The sequence below is a fragment of the Eurytemora carolleeae genome, unplaced genomic scaffold, assembly GCF_000591075.1.
Source record: "Eurytemora carolleeae unplaced genomic scaffold, Eaff_2.0 scaffold1719, whole genome shotgun sequence".
In the NCBI taxonomy this organism is placed as follows: domain Eukaryota; kingdom Metazoa; phylum Arthropoda; class Copepoda; order Calanoida; family Temoridae; genus Eurytemora; species Eurytemora carolleeae.
In genome coordinates, this window is record NW_019397687.1 from 2417 (window position 1) to 21489 (window position 19073).

At 31.2% G+C, this 19073-nt stretch overlaps 1 protein-coding gene and 2 long non-coding RNA genes across 3 annotated transcripts in view; 1 reads left to right on the forward strand and 2 right to left on the reverse strand.

Annotated features, from left to right (window-relative positions):
* The first annotated feature begins 2790 nt into the window (after positions 1-2790).
* LOC111715492 (uncharacterized) lies at positions 2791-5559 on the forward strand. The gene is made up of 3 exons (XR_002768236.1): positions 2791-2863; positions 4219-4266; positions 5466-5559. It is a non-coding gene; the product is annotated as an uncharacterized LOC111715492 (long non-coding RNA).
* A 2689-nt stretch (positions 5560-8248) lies between these two features.
* On the reverse strand, positions 8249-11346 carry LOC111715493 (uncharacterized). The gene is made up of 4 exons (XR_002768237.1): positions 11294-11346; positions 10917-10970; positions 9230-9339; positions 8249-8383 (listed from the first exon to the last, which is right to left on the reverse strand). It is a non-coding gene; the product is annotated as an uncharacterized LOC111715493 (long non-coding RNA).
* A 3140-nt stretch (positions 11347-14486) lies between these two features.
* The window catches only part of LOC111715494 (glycine receptor subunit alpha-3), a 35083-nt gene continuing 30496 nt past the window's right edge, over positions 14487-19073 (reverse strand). Inside the window, exons 11-14 of the mRNA XM_023490824.1 lie at positions 18455-18581; positions 17455-17574; positions 14749-14803; positions 14487-14498 (exon numbers count right to left, since the gene is read on the reverse strand). Of these exons, the coding sequence (XP_023346592.1) occupies positions 14487-14498; positions 14749-14803; positions 17455-17574; positions 18455-18581 (314 nt within the window). The remainder of the gene's footprint in view (positions 14499-14748; positions 14804-17454; positions 17575-18454; positions 18582-19073) is intronic.

Sequence of the window (19073 nt, forward strand, 5' to 3'; positions counted from 1 at the left end):
TGAGGGGGAACGTGTGGGAGAAGATTATATCTATGTATAAGTCTTTCTACTTGTAAGGTTCTTTGTGCACTGCCGTTTCTATTCAGCTTTCAATCATCCGTCTAATTAATCTTTCAAAGCCGTCAATTCTATTCATTTCATTTCATCCCATTTTTCTTTATTTTTCATTCACTATTCACATTTTCACACTATGGGGCAAAAAGTGAGTTTATTTGAAGGAGAGAGCAAAGCCGAGACCTTCTGAAGCTTGAAAGTGGACAAGGGTTTAATACTTGATCATCACATAGATTCAGCCTGCTCATAAACAGTCTCATCAATTTTTAAGACAGGGTTGAATTTGAAGTGTCGCGACGCCCTAAGCTTAGATTTTATTCGCTCTAACTCACTTATGCTTTTCTGTAGACCTTTACATATACATTTTAGCACTGTAAAGCACTTGGTGTTAGCTTAAAATTTTTAGAAGTAATTGGCAAAATTCTCAACGATTTTTGCTTTAGAGCGTGTGAGACCATTAGATTACAGTGGCTGGTCGAGATTATTCTACCCTCTTCTTCTATTAGTTTGCTGGTTTGCCTTGTATTTTATAATAAAATGATAATATTTGCAACTATAATATCTTTCAAATGCACATTAAACCTCTACCCCTTATATTCTTTTTTTTTGTTATTATTTTTCTCCCATTTATTTTCTTAAAATCGAATTAATCATTTTCATGTATTGATGTAATGAAATGATAATATTTGTAACTTTATGGCAGCATATTAGTTCATCCTTCAATTTACAAACTATACGTTTTTATATTTTTTTTTGGCTGGGCTCTAAGTGACTTTTAGTAAGATATGATAGTGTCTTTTATAGAACATTTTCGAATCTAGGTTCCTCTAGAAAAATCCAGAGTATTCCCTTTTTATCCCTTTTTCCCACGCTGTAGTCGCTGCCTGTCAATCAAACCTGATGAGGATTTATTCTTCAAGTGTTAAATACACATTTTCAAACTTTTTATATTTAGGGATGGACATTATATTGCTTTTTAAAAGTTTTCAAAAATCAATTTTCTTTCAACATTTATCTTTTATTGTGAAAGGAAACATGCAGTATGTTAAAATTTTTGTTTCAGTTATAGACAGTCATGAATTTAAACTTATTTTGCGGATACACCTTCATCATCATGAGAAATTGTAAAATTGTAGTACGTTTCTTTTCCAATAGACCTGGATAGAGAATGCTAAACAATTATCGACAAAAATTATCTATTTATGCAACTGCCTTGTGTAATTAATATGCGGGATATTACTTTTGTTTGTTTGTTTAAGGTTTAAATTCAAGATTAATACCGAACGCAGTAAGGGATTTAAATTAAATGGATATGACAAGCCGACTTATATAATTTTTCTTAATTTTTAAAACCGATGCTCTGGCCTAAGTGAACGTTGTAATTCATACAATACATGGTTAGAGATTAGTCAAATATACGTACAGTGCACTTTGAACAGGGTGGGCGGAGCCTGGGGGGGGGGCGAGACCATGGGGGTGGTCAGGGGGCAGGAGGATTTGTCAATAAACACGTCAACTTATTGTCTTTCTGCCTCGCATTTAGCGACGCGGGGCGGGGTCGGCGCCACACCCATTTTCAATTTATACTGACATATGTTGTATATGGAAAAAAATTAAAAACGTATAAAATGTGTTCAGCAGTTGGTGTACTTGGGCCGGGGTTGAGTGGTTCAGTTTTGGTTTAATTTTAGTAGGTTTCAAGCTCAAGTTTCTTATTCACATGTCAGCGTACAAAATATACTTTTATGTTCTCTTTTTACAATATAATGTGTACTTAAGACAAGGAACTAAAATTATCTCTTTGCTACATTTAAAAGCAGTATTTATTGGAGTTTAGAAAATTAGAGTTTTCTTTGGATTGAAAATACTCTATTTCTGTGTTCACTTTTAAATTAACAGCTAAAATTACAAAGAGTTCATCATTAGAATTTTTAATTAACGGAGTATACCATTAACCAAATCTAGTTTCTGGCCATCTATGTTAAGGATCACCTTTTTTTTAGGCGATCTGACCGGTCTCTGACGAACGTAATTTATTAGCAAGGTAATATATTGTGGAATTTCATTTCAATTTCTTAGCTATTGTTTTGGTAAGAGAAATAAAATGATAATTTTCCCTGATTTTGGATGGAATTTTACTATTTTATATCCCTCAAGTCGGATGATAAATATTAGTTTTATTATATTAATCAAAATGTAAAATATTTTGTGATTAGAATCCTTATTAACGGTGGTTGTCATTAAATAGTTTTAATTGGTAACCAACTATATCAAATATTCTTTTTCAATTTCACAATTTGTATTTTATAGATGCAAAATATCTTGGTGTTTATTTGCATACACACTTTTTTATAAATAAAACAAAAATCAAAAGTTTCAGTTTTTAGAAAGGGTAACTTCAGTATTTGGTATTATCTATAGTTTACTGGACTTGGATTGTTCAGTGATCAGTTTAAAGCTGGAGTTTTATGTTTAATCACTGCTATTTTAAGATAACTTTTAAAACGATCCTAATATTCAATCCTAATATACTGACCAATATTAAACTTTATCTGTCTAGAGTTGGTTTTCTAAGACTTAATGATTATTGTTTATATTTGAGTCAGCAAAAGCTTTAATTTTACTTGCGGCTTGGTATAGAATATTCATAAACAAAAATATTTTTATTGTTTACAATCCCGGGTATTTTTTTATCTTTCTTTTTATAATTAACATAATTATTTCTAGATCTGGCTCTGAACTAGAAGAATCCGGACTATCTTTTTATTCCATGGGTTCAGCTTATCCACTTTATGGATACATTGTCCAGGTAATTTTTCTGTGACAATTCATACTAAAATGACCATTATTGCCACACGAGTAATGTCCGCCTCTGTGGGCTGCCTTCCAGCATTAACAAAACCGGTTATCTTTCATTTTCACGTTTTATTTCTTAAACTTTTAAAAAGTTTTTAAATTTATTAATTGCAATACAGTTCTTCACTCTTGTTCCATACATTTACTTCATATCTAGTCTTCCTGTCTTTGGATGAACTAGTGTTGACATAACTGTAATTTGTGAGGCGGATATCTGTACCAATGATATTTAATTCCACAGCTATAGTTCTTGATTAAATATTTTAACGCTTGTTTGCACTATTTTGCGTAAAGCATCAAAAGTTTCAATCTTAACTTCAAAAATCCCAAATCTTTGTTTTCAATATGTCATTATGAAGACCCCTAATGGTTTCTTCTACAAAATTTGGTTTCCCTTGGGGAAATGACCTTATGAACAGGTTAACTTTATGTAAACGTTCCTTTACATTAAATTTTCCTTGACATTTAACGGTAAGGTTTCATAGAAGGTTCCATCTCTGAAACCACAAATGAACAAGGGGGGCGGAATGTCTAAGACATGATATCTTTGAAACAAACATCCCTTAAGTCTAGAGTTCACGTATATCCCCCTATCTTGATCAAGAAGTCTCCAAAGTTGTCTTGTTTATCATAAGAAAACTTCAACTTTGAGAATAGGATTTTAGTATTATCAGGGATTTATTTGTCTATTCCTCTTTTTCTATCATACCCTGGGGTTCGAGGTATTTGATCTAAAACTGAATTTTTTTCTTCTCTGGAGGATATATATCAATCGTAGTAAACCAAGATCCGGATCCGGATTGGGTTGTATTTTCCACATACGTAGGAACGTTGGTTTGGTTCCTATGTTTGGGAATTGTCACAAGCCCGGGATTAACTGTCCTCGGAAAACCTCCATTTGGGTTATAAGCTGTGCTCGGTCTATTTAAAGCCGCACTAAGAGCCGGGTTCATTGTCCCGGTTCCCGTATTTTCCGATGAGGAAGTAGTTCCCATCTCAGGGGTTCTAAACTGTAAATCCAGCTGATCTGGGTTCAGAGGGGTAAGCCTATCTGATTCTGATCCACCTCCACCTTCGGCCCCTTGGACGTTATCATTTGTCCTGGGCATTATGTGTAAAACTAATAAACCTAAAGTTGGGATTCTCTAGTGTTCATTATAATTTTATTATTATTTAGTAGATCAAATGTTAGACTTTTATCTGCCTAGGGTCGGGTTTCTAGGACTTAAGAATTATTAAAGTCTGTAATGAAAATTCAACTTCTTTTATGATTTGTTAAAATATGTTTTAATTATTATTTTGTTATAGGATGAGGATAGACATCTAACTTGGTCCTATGTTTGAGTAAGGACACAGGTATGCATGTCTATTTAATACAATACAAAATTGCGTTTGATTCTGAAGTCCGCTCAGAGCAAATTAGGTCTTGCTCCCTGAGGATTTAAAGCTCGACTCAAGGTTCCTTCTCATTTTCCCTGTTAGCTATGGATTGTAACAAAGGCTTAAGATTTTGAATTTCCTTGTGTACGTGCGTAGACCTCTGGTAGCGCGTCTTAAACTCCGGGTCTGCCCCGGTGCATGTGCGGAGAGTTTTCCTTGCTCCCATTTGCCCCGCCCTTATTGTTTGATTCTTAGGACCAATACTGGCTCTGGATTTATATTCAACCCTTGGCTAGATTGGTTTCTAAGGTGTTAATTTCAACGTTCTAATTAGTTGATTTTGTTTAATGATCTTAATAATTAAGATTAGGTAGCGCTGATTCATAGTTTCAATATTTCAAGTTTTGTTTTTATAACTTTGCAATTTTGCAATTTTGCAACTGTGTTTACGTCTACACATCATTGCAACTCAAAACTTCCAAACATAACTTCTCAATCATTCTGAATTAAAAAAGATTTTTTTATATCTGAATTATAAAACTAACATTTTCAGAATCAAAATATGCACAGACGTTTACACATTCTAAGCAGTTTTATGATAAAATATGTTTAATTGCATATTCTAAAATAAGACTTGATTCTAAAAATCCAACAAATTAGATATTGATTTTCTCAAATTGTAAAAATAACTTTTTATCCTTTAGCTGCTTGATCATGGTTTGAGTACAAAATTTAAGCAGGCCAATAATATTAAGATAATATTGTATTTATCTCGAAATTGTATCTTCCTGTCGATTATATTTTAAATTCAAAATATGTTTTGGTTGTCATATTCTAACTAAATAAAACAATTTTCTCGAGATTATAAAATTTCACTTAAACTTGGATTAAGATTTATTTTCAATTGTTAAAACATAAAATGAACTTTCTTTCAAGGATATGTTTGGGAGTGCATATTTTAAAAGAGAAGTTTAGCTAAGATAAAAATGTTTTGAATTGTTTTTAAAAAAAAACATTAAAATGTATTTTTAGATTTCCAAATTTAGAATATGGTTGGGGTGCATATTCCAAGTAATCTACATTCCTGAATGGTGTTTAATTTTGTTAAAACTAGATTCGGACAATGAACAACAATTTTATTCATTAATTCATTAGTAATCCTATTACAATCCTAGATTGAAGGATTAGAGGATCTTAACCAGCGGGTCCGGGATCTGGTTTAGAAAAGAATTATTGTATTCAACAAACAAATCATCTCAGGAAACATGAAGTCAGGAATGTAGGTATTAATGATATTAAATTTAACCATCTTTCCATATATATAGTTAAAGTTCAAGTGTTATCAATTAATGTTAGGTTTTTTTCAAAGGCCTTTTTTTTAAGTCTGTCTTAACAACAATTTCATTCTTTTTATTGTAGCTTGTAGTCTGGAATATTCTTTATACGTTACATTAAGAAGAGGAGAGAGGGGGGGGGTTCACTTTGCAAAGTCGGTTGTATAGTTTGTATNCAGGCCAGGAACCTCTACAGTAACAGCTCCGTCATCCCCCTGCTGGGACTTCCTCTCCTTTGCCTCTCTTTCATCCAGTCTATCCTTCCCACCATCCGCCTCACCATCCCCTTCATCTCTGAAGCTCTCAGATACCTCTGCAGCAGAGAGGGCGGGAATACCTGCTTCCAAATCCTCAGGTTCGTCGTCTGAGGATGGAACAGTGATTATCTCTATGGTTGCAGTTATTATCTCAGTGGAATTATCAGAGATGAACAATGCCTCTAACTCTAATCCATAGTCACTGTCTCCTTCCGTTACATCGTCCGGAAGAGATCCAGCAACATTTGGACAGTGATCGATGTACTTAAAGAATCCAGACATCTTTGCTTATAATAAAGCTTTAACAACTTTTATGGTATCTTTGTTACTTTGCTATTAGTATAATTAGGAACTATCTAAGATTGGTTATATATATAAATATATAACTTTACTAAGCTATTGATCTTGCTTAACATTATAGAGCTACCTTATTTAGCTTTGCGGAGCTATTAACTTTGCGGAGCTATTAGCTTTGCGGAACTATTAATGTTGCGGAGCTATTAATTCTACGGAGCTATGTATTGGGTTTAGCTATACAGAATTATATATGTCCTTGCTTGCAATGTTAATATAAATATCTATAACTAGCTATTCACAGTCGAATATATTTATCAGGCTATATTATGTTAATAGTCTGAGTTATGAATCGATATAAGTTTGGGAGCTGCACTTGACCTAAGGTAGAAGATTATATTTGTATTATAAGTCTTTCTACTTGTAAGGTTCTTTGTGCACTGCCGTTCCTTTTTGCTTTGATTCATTATATAGAGCGCTGGCAGCATGTTATATATATATATATGTCTATATTTAAATATATACACGAATTCTAAGGTATTCCAAATCTGTTCTAGATTACAACAGTATAAAGGGACTTACCACGTGTTTAAGTTTCCCTCCACATGTCCGATTAGCAACGGATCCTTTTAATTTTAATCTAATCAATAATGTTTTCTTCCTTTTTCCAGCTTGAAAAGAGATTAATTCTTAAAATTTCACAATTGTTTAGCAACTAACCCAACAGTCACTTTTATAGAGAAACCTCAATTGAAAATAAACACGTTTTTAGAGAGAAATTATGGATATCTCAATAATTCTTGATTAGACAACTGAAGTGTCAATGATAATAAAAAACAATTTTGTTTTTTTTACTTTTTTACTTATATATTTGTTAAAGTTTACAAAAAAGAATTTGAGTCGAGATCCCGGAAAAATATTTACACTTTTAACGTTGATTATTAGCCAATCAATCAAAAAAAATGCAAAATATTGCAAATATACTTTTAAGAATTTTTTTGCTGATATATAAAAAAATAATGCAGCAAACTCAGACTTTTAGTTTGACGGTTAATAAGATAATAATTCTCTTTTTGAAAATTACATGACAATGTGTTATAAACCGAATTCCTATTCGTGTAAAACTAATTAGATATGTTTTAATATGCTTTGATATTTGTTGTGTACATGTCAGAAAATTACTTTAAACTCTAATTATTCGAATTTATGTATAAACTATTTTGCATAAGATAAATTCGCACCCTGATGTCTAATAGTTCTCCTTAAATCTATTTAATTGAAATGTTTTGTTATTATTATTAAAATTAGGTGGAAAAAATAATCAAAACAGCCAAGAGCTATTTTCCACCTAATTGCTTTATACTTGTACTGTTAATATAATCATCAATTTTGTGATNTATAAATAATAAAATAATTAAATATTATTATATAATAAACATATATTTGGTGCTTATATATACAGTATAAAAAGGGACTACTTACACTTTTTAACAGGGCCAAGGACGGGTATAGAAATCAGAGGAATCGGAATATTTAACAAAAGATAAAACGACATGTATATTGTACATAGATAAGGTATGAGAGCTATGTCATAGGATGAGGACTAATTTTACAATTATATCTGGGTAATTTATTTAGACAAATCAAGTCTAAATCAATTATAATCAATTTAATCAATTTTAAATCGAATATAATCGATATAATCTTTAATTCATAAATCAAATATAATCGATAAACTCAATTATAGATCACATGTAATCGATAAATCAATTTTAAATCCAATAAAATCAATATAACCAATTATTCATAAATTAATTATAATCAATATGATCAATTATAAATCAAATATAATCAACAAAATAAATTTTTAAATTATTCATTATCGATATAATCAATTTAGAATTAAATTTAATCGATAAAATCAATCTCTAAATCAAATAAAATCGATATTGATATAATTAATCATCAAATAAATATAATCGATATAATTAATCAATTATAATAAATAATAGATCCAAGAAAATGTTCACATACTGGCAGTACAATAAAGAAAGAAATGAATTTAAGATTAGAAAATTTTTGGGGAAAATGAAAAGAAGGAATGGATATAAAATGAAAATAAATACAAAAAAAGAAAAGATATTATAAAAGGGATTTCATTTATTACGATTATAACTCTCAGCACATGAAGATCAATCGTCGCCATTTCTAAAAAATAAACCTTCATCAATTGTAAATCTAAATAGAATTAAAGTGTAAGATGCAACAATCATTTTTCAACCCAAAAAAACCTTATTTCAATTAAGTTCTCATTTTTCAATAAAAATAATCTGTATTCTATATATATATATAGGGTGAAATAATGAAACTGTGAGAAGTAGAATTGTAGACTTAAGGACAAAGAGTTAAAGGGAGTGCTTGCGAAAAATGAAAGGGGGTATAGGCTTAATGCAATAAAAAAGCGCTTTTGATCGCTACTAATCTTATTCTATCTGTTGCGTCTATAAGGAGAAAATTGTTAAAGACGTCTCATACCGAATAACTTAGCGGCCATACAAATTGAAATAAATTGCAACATAAATCAACCAAAATAAAATTAAGTAATCTATTTTCTGACATTATTCAACCAATAGCAATGAAGTAATCTGTTTTCACGCATTATTCAACCAATAGAAATAAATTAATCAGTTTTAATGCATAATTCAACCAATTGAAATAAATAAATCAGTTTTAATGTATAATTAAACAAATAGCAATAAATCAATCAGTTTTAATGCATAATTCAACCAATAGAAATCAAGTAATCAGTTTTACTGCATAATTCAAGCAATAAAAATCAATTAATCAGTTTTAATGCATAATTCAACCAATAGGAATCAAGTAATTTGTTTTGTTACAATATTTAACCAATAGATTTGTTTTAATGCGTTATTCAACCAAAAGAAATTAATTAATCTGTTTTAAACATAATTCAAACAATAGAAATCAAGTTAACTGTTGTAATGCAAAATTCAACCAATAGGAATCAAGTAAACTGTTTATCTTTTTATTTACCCAATAGAAAGAGCTCCCTCTATGGCATGATATCTAATGAAGAAGTATAGAACGAAGAGACCATAGATGCAGGGAAATATACGTCGGGAATACTGATCTATCTTTTTCACCTAGATAAACAGAATAATATTAAACAGAGTATTCTAGAATAGAATAGAATAGAACAGAATAGAATAATATTAAACAGAATATTCTAGAATAGAATAGAATAGAACAGAACAGAATAATATTAAACAGAGTATTCTAGAATAGAATAGAATAGAACAGAATAGAATAGAATAATATTAAACAGAGTATTCTAGAATAGAATAGAATAGAACAGAATAGAATAATATCAAACAGAATATTCTGGAATAGAAGCAAATAGAATAGAACAGAAAAGAAAAGAATAATACCAAACAGAATATTCTAGAATAGAAGCAAATAGAATAGAACAGAAAAGAAAAGAATAATACCAAACAGAATATTCTAGAATAGAAGCAAATAGTATAGAACAGAAAAGAAAAGAATAATATCAAACGGAATATTCTGGAATAGAAGCAAATAGAATAGAACAGAATAGAAAAGAATAATATCAAACAGAATAATTAAGAATAGAATATCTACATAATAAAACAAGACATTCATATTATATATCCCCTCTGACCGGCCAAACGGCTTGACGAGAATAGGCTGCTGACATTTTTTATAGTTGGCATAGGCTAAAAAAATAAACATTAAAAAAAACTTTTTAGAATAATAGGGAATAGAATAGAATAGAATATAGTAGAATAATATCAAACAGAATAGAATAGAATAGAATAGAATAGAATAGAAAAGAAAAGAAAAGAAAAGAAAAGAAAAGAACACATACTGCTGAAAATGAACCATCAGGTTTGAAGTCAAAACACCTAAACTTTTTCTTCAGAAGATGTTATTATGCAGTTTACTGAATTATAATCTCAATTTTCAAAAATGCCACCCAGGGAATTTTCCGCAAATCCATTTTAAGATATCTCAGAATACAAGTGCATTTATAGGTCTAAAATCAAACGTAAATTTCGTTTAAAGACATTGATATGCATCTTTTGGATTTTTGCGATGGTGTTTAAATTGTTAATGGCAGGAATCCTAAATTTTGTAACTTTTGATAAACAGTTATAAGCCATATTGTAGTAAAAATTCAAAGCCTTAAGCAAACTGCTTGACTGACTAGATACAGCCTGAAAAATTCTTTTTGAAATGACTTTTAATGATTTCACTTCAAAACCTCTTTTTTTAGGCAGTACTTAAACAGTCATTACTCGAAATTCCCTAGATGGCATTTTCTGTAAATTGAGATTATAATTCAGTAAACTGCATATTAATATATTCAAAAGAAAAGTTTAGATGTTTTGACTTGAAACCTGATCGTAAGTATATTTAGAATAGAAGGCAATAGAATAGAATGTATTAATAAAAAACAGAATATTCTAGAACAGACTAAAAAACAGAATATAACAGAATAGAAGGGAATAGAATAGAATAGAATAATATTAAACAGAATATTCTAAACAAGAAGCCAATATTTTAGAATAAAAATAATTTGTATATTACAGAAATTAAAAGAAGTAAACATATTCAAAGATTAAAAAAATTTTTAAATTTAATCATTTTTAAAAAAGAAAAACTTTTGAAAACTTATTTAAGAAAACTGTCTTATTTAAACCTGGTTGAGTGAATATGTGGGTTTGGGAATCTCTTCCATGGGGGCAGGAGGTGTCTACAAGAAGAAAAAAATCACAAAATAATGTTTTCCCTTTAACAATTAGAACTAACTATAACTAGAATTCTTCTAATTTGACAAAATAGAGTTTATGGTTTTATGACCAGTTTTATGTTATGTAAACTTTGAGTCAGGATTTTATATTTTCGATTTTTAATTTGCTTGAGTTTACGACCAACTTAGAGCCAAACTCTTTTCTATTAGAAATGTTCAATGTTAATCAGATCTATATATATATACTTTGCTTGTCTGTTTGTTTGTTTGTTTGTTTGTTTGTTTGTTTGTTTGTTTGTATCCATTAAACGTCAAAACGGTTTAACCTGTCAAACCCAAACAATGTGTGGGACTTCATGTCACCAGGGAAGGTTTATAGATGATCAAACAAAATTCAATCTACATTAAATTTTAAAAATTCACGAAATTTTTTTTTTTAAATCCTCAAGTTATTTTGTTTTTATTTTTCAATGTATACAAAGACAAAATAAGTGCTATCAGGAAAAAATCATTTAATAAAATTTTTATATTTATTTTACAAAAATCCGTCTGTAATGGTCACGAAATTTTTTTTTTTTATAAATGTGATTTTTCTAGATTGAGGCAGCTCTGCATTAAGGCATAATTATTTGGCAAAAGTTTTAGAATCACATAAGTACATATTTATCAAAAAGGGTAAAATAATAAAGAATTCGTAGTAAAAGATATTAGAAAAACTCTTCGATGAAAGTAAAGTGTTTTCATCTAGTTGGTGTGTTTTTAATTAGTTGGTCCATTTACCAATTAACAATTATCTCTTCTTTTGAAGTTGAAAATTAAAATGTTTTAACAAAAACTTTCAATGTTTAGACTTTTTGTTTGAGGAATTATTTAATTCTCTGAAATTAAAGCAAAGCAATTGAGCCTTTGCCACAAATTCCAATTTTCTAGTCCCTATATCTTTACAACCTGATAATGTAAACCATTGATNTTATCAATCGACAATGTCACAATTTGTCCATTTTATGATTATTTCTCAAATAGTCAGCCTTCAGGTAGATAGATATAGATTTTAAACTTTATTTATTTCTTTATACCGGTTTGTTAGAGGGGTGCACGTCAACCGTTAGGGGGTGCAGATCAAACGTTAGGGGGGTGCATAAAATTTTTGTTGGCGCGCTTACGCGAGCCAAAAGTGTCCCCCCCCCCGTAGGCTAAGCCTCCACTACGCGCCTGGTAGTGTGTATTTTTAATGTATGTATGTGTTATGTAGAGTTATGTTTAATGTATGTATGTGTAATGTAGCGTGTATGTTTAATGTATGTATGTGTTATGTAGTGTGTATGTTTAATGTATGTATGTGTTATGTAGTGTGTATGTTTAATGTATGTATGAGTTATGTAGTGTGTCTGTTTAATGAATGTATGTGTTATGTAGTATGTATGTTTGATGTATGTATGTGTTATGTAGTGTGTATGTTTAATGTATGTATGTGTTATGTAGCGTGTATGTTTCAAGCATGTATGTGTTATGTAGTGTGTATTTTTAATGTATGAATGTGTTATGTAGCGTGTATTTTTAATGTATGTATGTGATATATAGGGTATGTTTCATGTATGTATGTGTTATGTAGCGAGTATGTTCAATGTATGTATGTGATATATAGTGTATGTTTCATGTATGTATGTGTTATGTAGCGTGTATGTTTAATGTGTGTATGTGTTATGTAGTGTGACTGTTTAATGAATGTATGTGTTATGTAGTGTGTATGTATGTATGTATGTGTTTTGTAGTGTGTATGTATATATGTATGTGTTATGTAGTGTGTATGTATATATGTAGGTGTTATGTAGTGTGTATGTTTTATGTCTGTTTTATATTGATTTATGTTTAAAGTTTGAGGAACCCAATGGAAAACAATAATAAATACCCTGAGAGAAGAAACTAGCAAAATAAACAAAAAAATATTTTTGCAAATATCATCACAAATCCAGCTCTGATGAAAAATCTGAATAAAAATCCAGCTCTTGTGAAAAATATGAAAAAAAAACCTGATAAAATATTGAAAAAGTTGTAATGATCCAAGTTTTGAAGAAAACAAAGCAAGTATTAACATGTATCTTATAAATGGTGGAAACTTTTACCTAATCTTTTTACACATAACCTTCCCAAGTTTTTCTCAATCTCATTTAAACCCATTCACCCCTCCCCTTCCTTTCCTAGCACTGTACTACTTTTAAAACAGTAAGAACATCATCAGAACTTATTCAAACTTCCGCAGTTTTACAAAATAATACTTTGATAACCGTGTCTTATTGTAATTTCTTGTTTAAATAAAAGGGCAAATTAAGATTTATTAAAATGTTAATTGAATTGCAGCAGGGTAAAATGAATTCATAATTTTGATTGGCTGATTACCAAAATGAACAAAAACTGAATAAATTCAATTAAGCACCATATTATTTATCTAGGTTTCCCTCCGACCTTGATTTACCTGGTGTGTATCCAGGTTTCCCTCCGACCTTGATTTACCTGATGTGTATCCAGGTTTCCCTCTGACCTTGATTTATCTTATGTGAAGTATATCAAGCTTTCCCTCTGACCTTGATTTATCTTATGTGAAGTGTATCCAGGTTTCCCTCCGACCTTGATTTATCTTATGTGAAGTGTATCCAGGTTTCCCTCTGGCCTTGATTTATCTTATGTAAAGTGTATCCAGGTTTCCCTCCGACCTTGATTTACCTGATGTGAAGTGTATCCAGGTTTACCTCCGGCCTTGATTTACCTGTTGTGACGTGTATCCAGGTCTCCCTCCGGCCTTGATTTACCTGATGTGAAGTGTATCCAGGTTTGCCTCCGACCTTGATTTACCTGGTGTGACGTACATCCAGGTTTGCCTCCGACCTTGATTTACCTGGTGTGAAGGGTATCCAGATGTGCCTCCGACCTTGATTTACCTGGTGTGACGTATATCCAGGTTTGCCTCCGACCTTGATTTATCTGGTGTGACGTATATCCAGGTGTGCCTCCAACCTTGATTTACCTGGTGTAACGTATATCGACCTTGATTTACCTGGTGTGACGTATATCCAGGTTTGCCTCCGACCTTGATTTATCTGGTGTGACATGTATCCAGGTGTGCCTCCAACCTTGATTTACCTGGTGTAACGTATATCCAGGTATCCTCCGGCCTTGATTTACCTGGTGTGACGTATATCCAGGTGTGCCTCCGACCTTGATTTACCTGGTGTGACGTATATCCAGGTTTGCCTCCGACCTTGATTTACCTGGTGTGACGTATATCCAGGTTTGCCTCCGACCCTTCTTAACCCGTCCCCGGCTGGGATTCTTTGTTTTGCCTCCTAAAACAATAAGTGCATAATCTGATAATTTTTAATTGAATATTTTAGTTCGTTGCTAACCCAGGGTACAAATACTAACTCCCACCGTTTACCCGCGTCAAGGGGTTCTTGAGTTATGATCGGACATCCAAACAAACAAACGGAAACTACAACTTTATATACAAGATATCCAGTTTTCTTAATCAAACTCCTCTGAATATAAAAAAGTAAAATTTTAAATTTTATTCTAAAGAAGTTGTGTTTAGCAAAGAGAAAAGGGTTCTAATTTTGTTTTTTAAAGTTGCATGAGGAAACGAATAATCTCTCTCAAGGCAGAAAAGATTAGTTGAAACTTTGGAATCTTAATTCGGATATGATAATAATAATAATAATAATAATAATAATAATAATAATAATAATAATAATAATAATAATAATAATAATAATAATAATAATCCTACGTCTAAAATTGCATTATCTTTCTTCCTTTTCTGTATCTCTGGATCCTGGACCCATCTAGATAAATAGATTATTTAATGCAAATTATACAGCAATATGCAGTTGTATGTTTAGTAAATCCCTTTTGGTCTAGATAGGCAGGGTGGTCTGTCGTGATGCCTGATGATGGATCTTTATTTTCCTGATTTTTTTGCCGAAGCCTAGCTGGTTTTAACTAAGTATATGAATTCATTGAACAAAACATAAAGATATTATCTCAAAATTATGTTCAATAATTTTAATAAATTCTAAGATATTTACGCCAAATACAGAATCTAAGAATTAATCTAATTAAACTCGTAATTAAATTAATAAAATATTTTAATTAAATGATTAAATTCCCTTGGTATTTATTTCAGAATATAATTTGAAGTTCCTGCAGCAAGTATCAAGGAATCTTTATTCATCCAACACTTAAGAGCTAAAAAAAATTTGATTAATTATTTATTTTGTAAAAAAATCTAGAATAACTGACGGACCACGGTAACTTAAGAAACCCATTTACACCCATTAAATTTAGATTGTTCTTAATTGCTATAATTACATATTTTTGTTGGACTATATATTTAAGAAATTTGCGCCATTTTTGAAGTGTTTTGATTGAGAAATCATAAAAGGACTGAAAATATTCCGCTGTAGATAGTTTTACGTGATCCAGGATCCACTTCGTTGTAGTTAGTTTNACCAGGATACAGGAATACAGAGATACAAGGATATAAGGATACAGGGATATAAGGATACAGGGATATAAGGATACAGGGATATAAGGATACAGTGATATAAGGATACAGGGATATAAGGATAAAGGGATAAAAGAATACAGTGATATAAGGATACAGGGATACAAGGATACAGGGATAAAAGGATACAAGGAAACAAGGATACAAATAAATAAGGACATAAGAATACAAAGAAACAGGGAAACAAGGATACAAGGATACAAGGATGCAAGGATACAAGGATACAAGGATAAAGGATATAAGAATACCAGGATACAAGGATACAAGGATACAAGGATACAAGGATACCAGGATATAAGAATACCAGGATACAAGGATACAAGGATACAAGGATACAAGGATACAAGGATACAAGGATGCAAGGATACAAGGATACAAGGATACAAGGATATAAGAATACCAGGATACAAGGATACAAGGATACAAGGATACAAGGATACAAGGATACAAGGATACAAGGATACAAGGATACAAGGATACAAGGATACAAGGATACAAGGATACAAGGATATAAGGATACAAGGAAAGAATTAAGGAATTACTTTTTGTAAAAGGGCATGTTTAAGAAAACACGGAAGGTTGAGCAAAGTATAAATGTAAAGGATGATATAAGGGTCGGACTTGAACCATTTTGGCAAAGATATTATGAAATATCCTGATATTAATGGGTTAAGGTCGGTTTAACTTGGATACCATACAAGGGAATAATCTTAGTATGACTGTAGAAGAACAGTAAGAGAGTTTTTGAGCTGAGAGAGAAATTTTATAAAAGTTAGTAAATATTTGCTTGCGATAAAGTGTATTTACGTGTAAGTATATTTTAAGCTTGCATGATGTAAAAATAAAAATCATTATTTTAAATCATTATTAGTACATCAAATCTAATTATGGAAAATGATTGTATCTCTATTTAAAATATAAGTATGTTTATATATTTTTAAATATGTTTGCAAGCTAACCAAACGTCTTGACCAAATTGACAAACATTTTTTTTAGGGAACCCATGGGTGGGAAGGGCCTAGTTACATGGATAAAATTATTTTGCCAGTTTCGAAATTCCACGGGCAACGCCGTGCACTTTATCTAAAGTGATGATTTATTACCAAACACTGGTGGTAAATGGCGGGAATAACTATAAATATGCAACGCCGGGCCCTTTCATTGTCAAATTTGTGAAATTTTCCATATTCCAATTTTCCACTTGTTTTAAAACAGTGTTTGGAAAAACGCTTTAATTGTGCCCTAGCTCAAATCTCGCTATGCTGATTAAAATTTCAAGTTAAACCCACCATGTTTGAACTACTTCTCATGTTAGAACCGCGTCTAGACGTTGTTCAAATTCTTTAAATTTGGTCTCTCAGAAAGAATTGTTTGTACCAGTATTTAATGAAGGGGTTGCAGATTATCTAGAAGTCACAGCAGAGCTCTCACCTATTTTTTTTCTCATTTTTACAATAAAATATCCAATAGTGCTTTGTTGTGTTTAATAAGTTTATTCGGTATTTCCGTTTCCATTGTTCTTTATCAAGGATAGTGTATAATTTTTAAGTGTTACATATTTATGGTAAAATCTGGAGACAGAATCTAAAGATGTCTGAGCTGAGCTGGGAACTTTTGAATGGTGGTTATCGGGAATAATACTTGATCCACTCTTTTTTTTAATCTCGAGATGAAATAATGCTTGTTTTCCTCCCGATCGGGATTAAGGATATCTCTTTCTAAAGTTTTCAGCTCAGGAAACTCTTGTGTTGGATACCCTTAATCCTGTTCACTTTAAGTCTCGATATCCACTGCTTTTGATTTTTTGCTTAATTCTCTTATTAATTGAATTTTAAACACTTTCATGGATATCAAAAAAAAATTAAATTAATCTGAATATTAAGCATTGATCTCGAGAATCCAAGAGTTTCCCGCTCTGGTTCACTTTACCTGGCTAAATAGTTCATGACGACAAACTCGAGGAATGAAGTATAGATGAAGAACATACAGGTGGCATCCCATAGGTTCATGGCGGTCAGGTTGGAAACAACGGGTAGATTCGACCGGAAACTAAAAAAATAGATTTGACCGAAAACTTTAAAGACAGATTTGACCGGATACTTTAAAGAAAGATTTGACCGGAAACTATAAAAGATGATTTGTTCTGAAACTAAAAAGACACAGATTTGACCGGAAACTTTAAAGACAGATTTGACCGGAAACTTTAAAGACAGATTTGACCAGAAACTTTAAAAGATAATTTGACCGGAAACTAAAAAGACACAGATTTGACAGGAAACTAAAAGGCATATATTTGATCGGAAACTTAAAATATAGATGTGACAAGAAACTAAAATGACAGATTTGACCGGAAACTTAAAAGACAGATTTGACCGGAAACTTTAAAAAAAAGATTTGACCGGAAACTTTAAAAGATGATTTGACCGGAAACTAAAAAGACACAGATTTGACAGGAAACTAAAAGTCATATATTTGATCGGAAACTTAAAATATAGATGTGACAAGAAACTAAAATGACCGATTTGACCGGAAACTTAAGACAGATTTGACCGGAAACTTTAAAAAAAGATTTGACCGGAAACGAAAAAGGTAAATTGGACCGGAAACTACAAATACAGATTTGACTAGAAATTCAAAATACAGATTTGACCGGAAACTAAAAAGGTAGATTTGGCCTGAAATTGAAAAGACATATTTATAAGAAAACTAAATCAAACAGATTGCCCCTCCCCCCCCCCCAAAAAAAAAAAACAGAAAACAGGAAGAAAAAAACTATAAGTCAGATTTAAAGGAAAATTTAAAAGTAAGAATTGACATTAAGCCAAACCAAGCATTTATGACATGGAAAATTTTACCGATAACAAAACAGGCAGATTTGACAGAAAACCAAAACATGACTGATCGAATTTACTGCAACGTCCGGCCTTACCCATTCGAAGTAGTAAAGAAATTGAGCATGGTAGTTACTCCCAGCATAGTGCGCGCAGGCACCGCGTTCCATTCAAACCAAAAGGTCAGAAACGAAGACGACACCAAGATTATTCCTGAAAAAAACACTAATTATTGGAATTACTATTCTAAATCAATTTATAACTAGAATTAAGGTGAAAAAGACCAAGATAAGGTCGTCCTAAAAAAATTTCAATAACTTTATTAGCCAGCCTGTTCTATTGCACTAGAATATTGAATGCTCCGAAATTCTGTAAAGTTAGAAAAAAGTGTTCATATACAAAAATTTCAATCCCCCCTTTTCCTCCCGATTTATGAAATTTCTTCTCACTCTATTTGTATCACATACTAAAGTACCTATATCCTCATAATGCCAGATTTTATCTTTATTATTTCCTGTATAGAAGAAGAAATATATAGACATGTAATTTTCTATTATTTCCTTCCTTCTCTCTCTACACAACTTTTTATCCAAGATTATATTCTGCTGCAGAAGTAGTCTTATAAACAACATAAACAACAACATTTAATAAATGTGGAACTAACATCTCCTTTTTTACTTTACAGAGGTTTGGTCCATCACCATCACCGAATTTTAA